The following is a 13,466-nucleotide window of genomic DNA, read 5'->3' as shown; positions in this document are numbered from 1 at the left end:
AAATAGTTAAAAATCTACCTTAAATATGTGCCAACTAATTCTCTCAAAATTTTTACTTATGTTTTAGCTAACGTCATCTGACTCGATAGGTCCTATCTTATGTTATTGAATATGCATTAATTTGTATGTCATGTTGTTGGTATAACTAAATAAATCTATATGAATATTATAAAGCTGAAGAGTTTGTTTGTTTGTTTACTTGAGTAGTTATCTCCGGAACTACTGGTCCGATTTTAAAAATTATTTCAGTGTTAGATAGCCCATTTATCGAGGAAGGCTATAGGCTATACAACATCACGCTACGATCAATAGGAGCAGAGCAATAATGAAAAATGTTGCGAAAAGGGTTTTCACGCGTACGAAGTCGCGGGCACAGCTAGTAATAATATAAAATTAAAATTATACAAATACACCATCTGGCTTTAAAGACATTTTTATGTCAAGTGTATTAATATATCTCTTAAATAAAAAAAATAGAAGTACTTGAACCTAAACGTGTTATATCATTAAGAAAGTCATAATACAACATATTGTGTAGAGTCCTCCCTCATAGAACCAATATTTTTTCATGTAGTATTGTTGATTATTACAAGCAAATTATTTGGGCCTTCAGCGCGTAGTATTTTAACTTTCCAGTTTTCTCTGTTTCGCAATTGACATTACCAACTGTACCATTAAGATTAGAGTCTTGCAACGGTGCAACAATCTGGCCCGAATTTGTTATCACTGGCAAATACACCCGAATGCGCAGGAGTCGATAAGAAGCGGTTATAAATAAAAGTTATGCGCTCGTTTTTTATGTCTTCCGTATACGTCAATAAGATGTGTGAATTTTTTTACTGATATATCTAAAACTTTGCAAATATGTGATTTGCAATAGTATTTTAAAATTACTTATCAATTCAAGTTTTCATTGAGCTTTTATGAGTTGACGAAAGATAGTAAGTTTATGTAAAATGATTTAGAAGGAAAGTTTTCAGCAGTCGGAAAAGTGTGATCATAAAGTTGTTTAAAATAGACAGATGAAATTATGATATTATTAATATTTTGTTGAGCACTTGAACAGGACATAAGGAAATTGTATCTTGTATAGGTACTTCTACGTCTTATTATAGAAGAGATTCGCATCAGTATTACGTAAGTGCGTATTTACATTACATAGTAAAAATTTGTAGCAGAACTCTGGCTCTTACAAAGATCACAAGTACATAATATGAGTTACAAGGACTGAGAATTTACGCAGCAAAATAACTATATACTCGTAAATACTATTTTTACTACGTTTACAGCTTTGCTGTAGGTAGTATTGCTTGTTGTGTTATATTTTAGTTCTAACGACATTCTATTATACCTTACTATTTACTGCGGTTATATTATGTACAGTCGACAGCACATTATACTATTCTTTTTGTTGCAAAATCGCACATAATACCACTGCTTAAGACATCACAGATTTGCTTAATGTGCCGCCATCCGTAGTGACTTTTCATCCGTTATAATTATAATACACGGTTAATTGTTTGACATTATAAATAACTGCGTTATAGGAAAATTATAAACGTAGTTATTAGATTAGGTACTCAAAGTAGGTTACTTGATAAAAGTTTTTTATTCAAGAAAATGTGTTATTTTAGATTAATTATGTAAAATAGTAATTTCTGCTGATATAGAAACGGCCACACTATGCAATGAATATTTAATTTACGCACAAATTACATAACTTCCAGCTTTGCTTTGAGCTTCCATTTAAGCAATCTTACAAATTAAAATCAAAATAATCACTGCGACTTGTGCAGGCATCGGCATATACATTTAATTAGTATAAATGTTTATTCCAGTCAATTTAGCTGATAAATAAGCCTTGTAAGTGGTTTACAACTTATGGAAATGGAAAATATGCCTTAAACGGCTCCCATTATCGTAAATACCGCACCATATTAAAGGAAAACGATACAAGAACAAACACACGAGGTATAATTTTTAAACGATAAAGATAAATAGCACCGACATTCTAATAAAATTGAATTCTAAAGGCACAAATAAAAGAAAACCACCCAAAGGCACTTTCTCTCTTCAACATATCTTAAATGCAATTTCTCCTTTAACAGAAGCCGGCAAAACTTTAAAGCGTGTTACAGAATGACCCAAATATCAGATTGAAGCTGCAGCCGACAAAAAGACAAAAGATATAGATAAGGTAGCCAACCTAAACACAGGGAACCAAATTTCAAAGGATAACAAAACTTTCGGCGTTTAAAAGGGAGCAATATAATTTTATAACAACATTGCAACTGTAACAAAAGTGAAACATAATGTTGCAAGCATTGACCGTGACAATAGTGTACACAAAATAGTTTTTTAGCATGTTGAAATGTTGACTTTTGAACTTGATAATGAATGCGACGTCAATCATCAATTTTACGAAGTGGTCTTTACAAGGATAAACACAAATGTAAGTAATAACTGCGTAGAAGCTAAATTCGACGATGATTCGCGGTCTTTCACTAAAAGCCGTCTAGGTATTGAATCATGCTTTGACAAACTAAATGGTTTGACTCATGCGGACGTAATGGACTGAAACAAAGTGCAATTGTCCGCTTTCTACGGTCACGTAGAATGTCATGTTAAGGCCGAAGTAATTTTCTTAGTTAACGTTAACACTATGTAGGTGGAAAACAATTTGTAGCTTTAAGTATTTGCAATAAAAATTGCAATGGTAATTCAGTCAGATTTAAATCTGAATAAAATTATTAAAAATGTAACGAAACGAAAAGAAGTCGGATTATTAAATAAATATTTGTGATTTGCATCGCGTTTGAATTTTGATTTCTTTGATTATCATAATATCTGCCTCTACCGTATACATGTACATAAATAAATGTTGTTATGTGCTGTTTTTTATATTGAAAGAGAAAAAGATATTTTTCAAATAAACATGAAGATTGAGTATACAATAAACAGAGTCATTGATAGAGATTCAGTTTCTATCAATTACAGGACCTAGGTACGAGATTGAAAATTGAACGTAAATATGAATGTGTGTCTAAAGTTTTCTGTTGTGTGATAGTTCTTGTCAATGCGCATTCTTATTATAGAAGTGACTGCACGAATACATTGCTGCAAGATACCAATCTTGATTGTCTTTTAACAGTGGCTTGTTAAAAACTAATCTTGAGACATTATACAACTGTGAAATTGTAATTCTGCGTCTAGTTCCGTCAGTGATTTGCGGCGAACAATGAACGGTATCTGAAGAAAAATAAAGTGCTTGCATAACGCCATTACGAAATCCACCTTATCAGACTTTCAGTCATAATATTACTGACCTACCCATACACTAGCATTTCACTAAAAATACCCTGCGGGCGTAAAACGTGCGCTTTCGTTCACGAGCGTTCGGTTTTAGTGTTCAGTGTAGGGTTTGTGAGGTTGTGTGCGTGGCTTGTAGTAGATGCGCGCGCGCTGCATACATAGTGGGGCTTGCGGGAAATTCCGCGCCTGTGTGCGTCTCCCACACTCGTACTATCGCCCTACTCCGGATGTATACGCAGATTTGTTCGCTTGTGAATGTGCTAGACCAAATTGATAGTTCGCTGCGTTATCTACGAGTACCAGCATTATTCACTGCGCCGGTGTGCCACTCGCTCGTGTGTGGGTATTGTTTGGAAGCCTTGAGGCCTCTAACTTATTTTACAACTTGCCAGCCGTCTATAAAATTGTGAACAATTAGAATTTATAGATGATATTTTTATTGCGTGTATTCTATCGGCAGTATAATAATTTATTGATGTGGTCAAGGTCGGGAGAATTGCATCCAAAGATGTAGTTGATGTCTTTGTGAATTACGAACTTGACTTATTAATTATAACATTAAATACCCATGAAACTGTCAATAAAATCTTTATTAATTAACCTATTCAACGAAACGTATCTACGCAATAGGAAGGGCCTATCGAAAGTGTTGGCCATAAATAATAAACGTTGGATGCAAGGGTAACTGCGTAATCAAACTAATAGACCAAAACATGTGGCCTTTGACGTTAGTAAGGACATAAGTATTACGAAAAGATCAAATTCGACGCCTTTTCAATTTTATTGACCTGTCGGCCTCAGGAAAGTTTTATATTAGAGCACGAAAGCGGAAGGCGCTAGATGGGTCTCGTTTACGTGCGGCCGATCGAAATCGCCGAAGGCAAACTGGTACAAGGAATTGGAGAGCAAAGGATGAACCCTAATTGAATCGGCCCCTTCGTGTGCGTAAACGTTTGAAAATCGAACGTGGCGTGTGCGTGCGCGCATTGCGTGCGCGCGGACTAGCCGATAACAATAAACTATTTCCGAAGTGACCCAGTTCCAACGTCCTTCGGCAATTTGTGCCGTGAACGGGAACAAGAAAGGGCCCGGAGTATTTTGACAACGAACCAATTTTATTGTCCAAACAAAGCGCGCTTTGTCCCGAGTGCTAAGCGCTCGCTCGAAATAGATGACGTAACCTTGAGACCGGACGAAGCTAACACCCTAGGGCTTCTCTGAATTTCTTAAGGTAGCTGACCTTTTTTCCTAATAACGTCGAATGTCAATGAAAAAACCATAGAACTTGCTGTAGAGCTGGTCTTCTCAGTTGAGTTTGAACTTGTTACACGTGTTGAATTAAGATAAAATAGTAATAAACTAAAGACTGTTGTATCATTTCGTCCGTGTGCGTTATCCGAATAGTTTCACAATCACCCGCGGACGTATCGAACCCTTTGATAACACCAATTCAGTTCAATGTCACACCAAACGCAGAACTATGAAGAAATTCATTAAGCGATAATTGGTGTTGGGAAACAGTTGGATGGTCGACTCGTGCGACGAAAAGTAAATTTGTTGTTCCGAGAAATATTTATGTTTGCAAGGAGTAAGCTATTGCGACACCGCATTGAGCTCGGCTTGCATTTGGGAGTTTGGAAATGTTTGTGTTTCAAAGTTGTAAACCTAGTTCTGGGAACGTTGGCCACTTACGCGAGTAAGCGCGTATTTGCAATTTACGTTGTGCGATACCAAATACTCGCCTTAAACAAATCGTTAAGTACGATAATACTCAAAACGTTTTCAAAAAGCTGATAAATAAGTACATGAAAATTTTCACGTTCTAACTTATTCCTAAAGCAGACCTATTAAAAAGTCACAATCATCGCATGTGGGCGTGGCTTGACCAAAGTTCTCTGCAACATTCTACTACGAATATATATTTTGAGTGACGAATAGACAAATAGAGAGATGAAAGCATCTCTCTATTTGTTCAACTTTCTACTTCAAGTGCCGATTAAAGCATTCTTTGGTTGAGTCTAAACACGCCTTAAGAATCTTCAAGAACAAAGGTTAGAGATGCAAATAATTGTTCAACATTCAAAGTAGCCTATTGTTCACTGACGAAAGCGGCAATTAAAATGAGATTTCCCTATATAATGCAACGTCCATTAATAGTCAAGATAAATTCATGGTAACTGAACACTGCTTCCAGGAAACTGATGCAGTAATCTAATTATTGCTTTGTTACAGAATATTGTAATATAATGACCCTATCTGCTGATTTATAACATGAATTTGTATGTATTATTTTGGGTTAAATTTTACACTTTTGTTTATTATTATTTATTTCATTAGTGTCGACACCGCCTTCCCCTTCATCTGTTTTAAGTAACTGTCCTCTCTATAGGTTGTCTGGAAGAGATCGCTTCATAGCGATAAGACCGCCTAATTGTACCTTATGTGTTCCTTTTCTTTCTGTTTCTTTTTACAATGTGGTGTGCAATAAAGAGTATTTATTATTATTATTATGAAACTTGCTTATTTTGTATGCTTTTAAAATTTACTGAGTTGCATAATGTTGAAAAGTGTCGATAAACATCATTTGAACAAGATTTTTCTACTATTACAATAAATAGACTTAGATTAGAAATTACATAGTCTACAAGGAACGTTACTAAGACCAGTGCGTAACAAAATAACATTATACAACATCAACATTTCTTTATTTCATTTAATTGGCAATCAGGTGTATAATACTTTGCTTGCTAAAGAAACTCAACTTACCGAAATGGTAAGCAAATTGAATGTTGTATCTCACGTGACAAGTGTAGCATTTCCAAAAGAAGCTACGAAAGAGTTCGGTAGGCGACTTGAGTTGCGCGGCGATGACTGACAGATGACACCTTAATGCTTATTTCGCTGATCTTTAAATAGTTTTTGATCAACTGTAACAAGTAGGTACATTCTTTTTGATTATAATATTAATTTTAATTATAAGCTGGAGTAGCTATGCAAGTAATTTTACAGAGTTTAACATTTTGGGAGTATTTTAGACGATCTGAACTGTATAATTAATAATAATAATAATAAATCTTTGGACGATTTCACACAGCGCCAGCTAGCCCCAAAGTAAGCAACTTAATGCTTGTGTTATGGGTGCTAGCTTAACGGATATACTACTTATATACTTTTTTTTTTTTTAAATACATAAATATTATACATAGTCACACCCAGACCCGTCACAGAAATTAAAATTCATCATTTCAATTTCTGCCCGGCCGGGAATCGAACCCGGGACCTCTCGGCATAGTAGTCCGTTCTGAACCACTACACCAAACAGCCGTAATTGGTGAATGCTATTTTTTTTTAAGAAAAATTTACCGCCAAAATTGTAAAAAACTTGTTGACGGTGTTTCCCCTCATACCAGTAATTTAATTATTACACCTATATCATTTGTACACAAAATGATAAATAAGGATATTGTGAATTATTTGCACCAAAGTGTCACATGTGTTACTAAAATGAAAAATTTTCATTTAATAAAGTTATCCTACATGCATGCTACTTAGTAGTTTAGTACCTATATGCATGCTAAAATTTGTAATTAACTGGACAGAAAAACCCAAAATATGGGATCAGAATGATCGGTGAACAACAACGGTGTAACTCTAGCTTATCCCTTATCAGTACCAAACTGGAAAACCAATACTAAAATTGATATTGGCAGTAGTAAATAGGTTACACATTTCACGCTATATTTATTTGTGCCATGGCCCATGACTCCGTTATTGTAATTGTTTACAATTAATTTAACTAATTCGGTAATGAGAACTAGGTTTTCAACACGTGTATTGATAAGGTCATTGCGAGGAGCAGTTCCAATGGCACACGATTTTATTAAATCATTAAAACTAACTACAGACTTTAGTCGGCCGATAGTTGGGCCTAATTCTTATTTGTATGAAGAATCGGCCGATACCATACGCACTTTCATACCTGCCTGTCCATAGTGATAAACAGCCCGACCCAACTATCGGCCGACAAAATGTCGGTGGTCAGCGCCTAAGCTTAGTCTGATGAAGCTATATATGGAATATGGATTCCTAGTAGATCATCTCTGGATAGGTTTATACATTTCATGACATTGTGCATCACCCATGCATCTTTAGGATTCGTAACCTAACGCGCTTTAACTCAAATCAGTATAGTAACTAACTGACATTATTCAACTCCAAGTGAGTTGAATCAGTTCATAAATATTAGATCGTGATATTGATGATGCGTTAAAAAAATACAATCAACGTGTGTAAGAAATGAATTACGACAAGAAAGAGCCCTCAACACACTATTTTTATGTCATATGAAAGACATTGATGCAAATGTGAACACAGCTGAGCTCAATACGAAATATATTTTTGTAGTATTGGGTTATGCAAATATTAAGTTTGATCAAGCCGTGTTTGATTGGTCAGTAGCTACTTAAAGTAATTTAGGGTCAATTACTTAGATTTCGCATTTGTATGTTAATGAGCGTTGTTTATATTTTCCACGATAAATTGTGTTGGAGGATGTGCATTCAATATATTTAATTGCGAAATTACACGCAAACGGAATGTTGATTGAAGTAATTTATATTTTTCTTGTCTGAAATAGATATGATAGAATGTTTGCGTAGGTACTGAAATAATATTTTAAAACTACATAATTATATAGTTCAATACTAAAATACAATAGGTAATGCTCGATATTGAAGGGAAATTCGAATTTTAATTCGATAGTCTACCTTTTTTCTAAAACTCACTATAGGTATAGGTAATAGTAAAATTTAGTGCATAGTTATTAGAATACATAAAAGTATTTCTTCTAATAATATGTATAAGAATAAATAAATAAGAAACTAAGCGTGTAGATACCTACACAACTTACATTCAGTCAATTTGATTTTCACTATCGCGCGAGAGGCGGCAAAACTTTGGAGATATGGGCGTCTGTTTTCTTTTTACATACGAGTACACATACTTTTTATGTGTTATTATTACATGCTCATATCTTTAAATTAAGGATGCACATTCTAATAAGACAGAAAATAGTTTAAATAATATTCCTTAGCTGGAATTTTTGATTAAATGGTTTTGGTTTCTTTCTATTAAAGTTCAATCCTAATCTAAATCTTATCATAAATACTTATAAATCACGTTATCGTTATTAATCGGGAAAATGAAGGTCTTATACGAAAATATGTCTATTTAAAATCAAGAGAATGGAAGTAATAAATAGGTATTTGGGAGCTTAATAATTCATTTCGTCGAGCTAAATTACACTAGGAGACAAGAAAAATAAGTAGATACTTTCTCAAATAACAAAAACCTATCGAAGCATTATTATAGTAAAGACAGTAGTGCTACAGAATTATGTCTAGTTAATCTAGGCGGTAAAAACTAGTAACACGCAATAACTGCTCGTTAGTGAGCCAAACAATTTAATCTTGTCATATTAGACAATTAATTATCTTATCAGAATCTATATCAGATTGAAAGGAGTTGCCAAAGTGGAGTTTTGTTACCTATGCTATTTACTCACCCTTCCGCATTCTCTGTAGTACTAACACTGGAAGAAAATGCCTTAAGGTATGAAGTTCATCAAATACATACATCTGGAGTAAATTATAAGAAAGAATTTGTCTGGAAATATAGTATCTGTGTTAATATTCATCTTCATATTCAAACACATGCCTTCTTATATGCGCAACCAACATAGCAGATGACTATAGCATCATGGGAGGTGGTATAGAATATCAATTACCAATAATATACAGAATTAAAAGTATTTGTTCTTCACTTGTTACTCATGCATTACAATTGTTAATGGGTTTTTATGAATCTAAAGCATCAGTGATTATGTCATATTGTAACTACAGAAATTAACATTGTCCTATAAGAAAATATTTTTCCAATCAGACATGGACATAATAGTTTCAAAAGTATTAGTTTTTGTAGTAACTGACCAGTGATCACGTAAATTATTTCCAAAAAAATTGCATTCTATTTCAATTAAGCATTAAAATAATTAGTGTTGTTTAAAATAATTATGAAAAATTAGCTGTTTGTAATTTTATGCACAATTTGGCTATAAATTGAAAATGTTATGTAAAATTAAATAGGTATTTCTATTGTAGATTATTATATTGAGATTATTATGTGACGTCCAAAGCAAGATTACATTTTGCCATAAAACACGATAATTACTTTACTAGAAACTATTTAAAAAGCTAAACATATTGGTATTAAAGTTTCTTAATCTTTAAACTTATCTCAAGATCAGTCATTGCAGACTCTACATCAGCATCTCTATAATAGCCTTAACACCTTAAACTCTCGCATTACTTTACTTTAAGAGAATAAAACGAAACGAAAAACTCAGCGTACTTCATAAAAAATGTGTTAGATCCGTGATTCTCTGTTTTAACTAACGCTAGTTCAGACCTTTACCAAAGTATAATTTGCAGCAAAAACGATTCTGTCATCCAGCCTGCCCTTTAGATTGTCTCTCGTGCCAGCACTCCCGCTCATTGACACAATTACCTTTTATCTACGCTTGTATCAATCGCTTGCGTAATGTCTTTTACTATATCGTTATGATGAGATACCAAACCAGCATTTGTAGCAGTCACATGAACAACATTGTCAATTTTGGGTGCAGCCAAATCTGCATTTGGATCAAGTTTATCTATTTTGAGACCATCAACGGTGTTAGAAGCTGCGTATTTTTGGATTGCATTTGTTTCATTCAAAGTAGTAGAGAAATTATCAATATTGTCTATTCTAATATTGTATGACAATTATAACATTATAATATTAGGATTTCCTATACTACGATATTTTATCGGAAAATTAGCTTTCTAATATTTTTACCGTCTAGAATAAATTAGTTTTGGATGTTAATGAACAATATCTTTAAATGGTAATTGATGAAGGTGGCCAGTTGCCTACTCTTAATTGTTTAATAGTTGATCATTATTGGTATCCCATTTTATTGAGTTCAATATCTAACGTTTTCCGTGAAGGGGTTTTTTAAACTCGGTATAGCATAGCCGTAGATTTGTCATGCCATATGTAATTAGGTATTCTGGCTTACGAACTGCATCAATTTAGTTTAGGTATCACCAATGTAACAGATATATCAATCTTCTAAAGGTGACCTGATTTCGTAGTTATTTCTATTTTAACCCAGTTCAAATTGATATAATTAATTCATGCAATTCCTTTACGACACTTTGGAGAAATTAATGCAGGTTTACATGATTAATGCAATAAAGTAAGATGAAAATCTAAAGTATCATGTTAATTGAGTTGTTAACAGTGTCATTCATAAAATGTATATATATTTTTAAATGAGAGCAGATTAGTTTAGATTAATTTAAAGACAAGCCATGTAACCAAAAACTGGATAATCTAGTTTTGATTCGCTGTTGCAAATGTTTTGTGCACTTGATGAAATAAGCAAGTTTACGACTCATAAATTATGAGAGAACTAGTGACTAGTGCAGTTTCGGTGTGCCTACTCGAGTCGTGGGAAAAAGTAAATTAAGCCCCAGACGTTTGTATTAGGTGTTGCATTACGGCAACTACTGAAACGACTTTATGATTGCTCAACTAATACTGACAAATATAAAGTTTAGGTACTTTGAAAAATTTTTGCTTAAATTAAATGGTAAAAGTTGTAGTTATTTGAAGTTTATTTTAAAATTGTGTACTGTGTAGGCATGTTTTTATCTATTTTAAACAACTCAAACATGTTGTTATTATTAGTGCCATTCATAAAGTACTCGAAGTATTTCGTTTGTATGCCGAATGCGCGCGAAAACGACTGTGGAAAAGCCGCGAGTCGTACGCGCAGCCTGGCGATTTCGCAAACCACCATCTAATGTGAACCTATTAACCTCTCGAGAGGCTCCGCTGAAGGCGGCAGGCGGATGGAGCGTCCATTAAGCCCAAGGTTGCATCCATCCCACCGGACAACCAAAATCAAAAGTAAACAAACTCACCTTGCCAACTGTAGCGCACTTCTATTCGCAAGCTCATTGTAAAAATTCAGGAGAACGTTGCTATCGAACATATTAGCACTTCATCACAGCCATCGCACTGATAATACAAAAACAAACAATCCGAAGCACCGATCACAGGATAAACACAACGATCCTAGGCACGTCCGTGCGCGAGCGCCGTCAAATCAAACTGGCCCGGTCAAAATGACGAAAGTGAAAACATCGCACGCACAGAAAAAAAGGTCGAGCGCGGCACAGTCCTTGCGGGCCACCTCTCGAGTCAGCACTAGTGACATACTAACTGACGCGCGCGCTTCGTCCCGCGTATATAATGAGGCGCTCGAAGGCTCGCAGTCCTCAAACGCCCGTGGACGGCACAAAAAGAAGATGCCCCAACGGTAGCTAGGAGCAGCACAAAGAGCACAGCTCGGGCCGCGTGTGCGTGCACGTGTGCTAGTGTGCGAGAGATAGGCGGCCGCAGGAAACACCGTTCTCTTCCACTAGGAAAGACCTTGGATGTAAATCGGCACGTTGCAGTGTGTACCGCCATCGCCTACGCGAGTACCTACTTCACTCCACTAGATGATTCCATATAAGATGTTTATTTTCTTCGCACAAATATTAGTTTTGTTTTAATGGACAAAGCAGCTTTTATTGCTCTAACAGCCGGTGCCTGGACAAACGATGTAATTACAGCGGGTGATGCAACGAAAGTTGATAATGGTATTAGCGATTTGACACGTATTTAGCGTGGGTGGCCAGAAATGAGAATTGTTGCGCAATTTCGGTGGCTGGAGTCGGTCGAGATAGTGGTAACTGGGGCATGATGCGCTCTTTGATACTCGTTCTTGGAGTCATTTGACAATCNGCGGTAAATCCTAGCCTTAATTGAGAAAGCTTTTTAGGGCTAACTTGAATTGTAATTTACCTACTTGCACTATGAAATTAGGTTAGTAGGCGGAGATTAACACATATATTTTAAGATCGCAAAAATAAGTTATGATTTGGAAATGCGTTTAAACGCATTTAGCTTTGACTTTATGTGAGACCTATAATAAAAGCTGTCAAATCGAAAGTTATGCAGCAAAGGTGAAACCCTGAAAATAATTTATGGATTCGATTTCGAAGAGCATTGCAAATTTTTTACGATGTTCTCAAATCTATCTGGTTGATGAATCAATGTGCAAAAAGCTCGAACATGTCGAGAAACACTTCCTAAACCGGTTGATTGTTGCAGAAAAAAAATGAATAAATGGCTGACACGACTCACGGAACCCGTTCGCGGCCATAACGTAACAACAAAATCACTTTCATTTCCTCAGACTCATTGTCTAATAAATGCTCGGATTGGATAACCTGCAAAATTTCTTCTGAAGACACACGCCTTACGTAAACTCCAAGATCTCTGTGAGAATTACTTTAATTGCCACTTGTTTGTTAAGTCTTAATTTAATTTCGAGTTTGTTATTGAAACTTTATTTTGTAATAAGGTGAGAGGCTCCCACATTTGCGGCAACAATCATCCGGAGTCATTGTTCAATGGCCATAAAACGTACATTTTATCCGGGCTGGCTAGATACGGAGTATAAAGGCGCACTATTAGTCTATTGATAAATTAATAGCATTCTGTCATGGCACAGAACTATTCATTTATAATATTAGTAACAGACCTTTCCATATGTATTTCAAAACAATAGTCTATTCAACATTTAGCGGGAGACCTAGTAATTACAGGGCATGCAGCAGATTAATGACAATCGATTGTGTTAAATTGAGTTTGAAAACGTTTGGGCATGATGCGAAAGTCACTTTCACTAAATGGGCGTTTTGACTTTGCCAAATTCACAATACGAGCCCTCTTTTATGAATTGATGGCTGTGTTTTACTTTCGTAAAATGATAACAATGCAAATACAGGCAATCCCCAAGATGTACTTTAAAGACGCTTTTGGCATGAATGTCCAAGAATGTAATCTTTGACCTACCTTCTAAATGGTGCTAATGGACACGCACTTTAACAGTACAAAGATATCTACTTAATGGTACAGTTTTCTGTAACTAAAACGAAAACATCTTTTTGCTAGGAAACAATAGAACTATGTCTCTGAATGTTGATGAGAACATGCTG

At 35.0% G+C, this 13,466-nt stretch overlaps 1 protein-coding gene across 1 annotated transcript in view; it reads right to left on the bottom strand.

Annotated features, from left to right (window-relative positions):
* Positions 1-11,653, bottom strand: part of ken (zinc finger and BTB domain-containing ken and barbie protein) — a 30,511-nt gene extending 18,858 nt beyond the window's left edge. Inside the window, exon 1 of the mRNA XM_028310795.1 lies at positions 11,340-11,653. Coding sequence (XP_028166596.1) covers positions 11,340-11,410 — 71 coding nt within the window. The 5' untranslated portion in view covers positions 11,411-11,653. The remainder of the gene's footprint in view (positions 1-11,339) is intronic.
* Between the last annotated feature and the right edge of the window lie 1,813 nt (positions 11,654-13,466).

This window comes from Ostrinia furnacalis, unplaced genomic scaffold, assembly GCF_004193835.3.
Source record: "Ostrinia furnacalis isolate ACB-3 unplaced genomic scaffold, ASM419383v2 OfSCF3116, whole genome shotgun sequence".
Classification (NCBI taxonomy): Eukaryota; Metazoa; Arthropoda; class Insecta; order Lepidoptera; family Crambidae; genus Ostrinia; species Ostrinia furnacalis.
The sequence above is the reverse complement of the archived record's forward strand: the minus strand, read 5'-3'. Positions and strand labels throughout refer to the sequence as shown.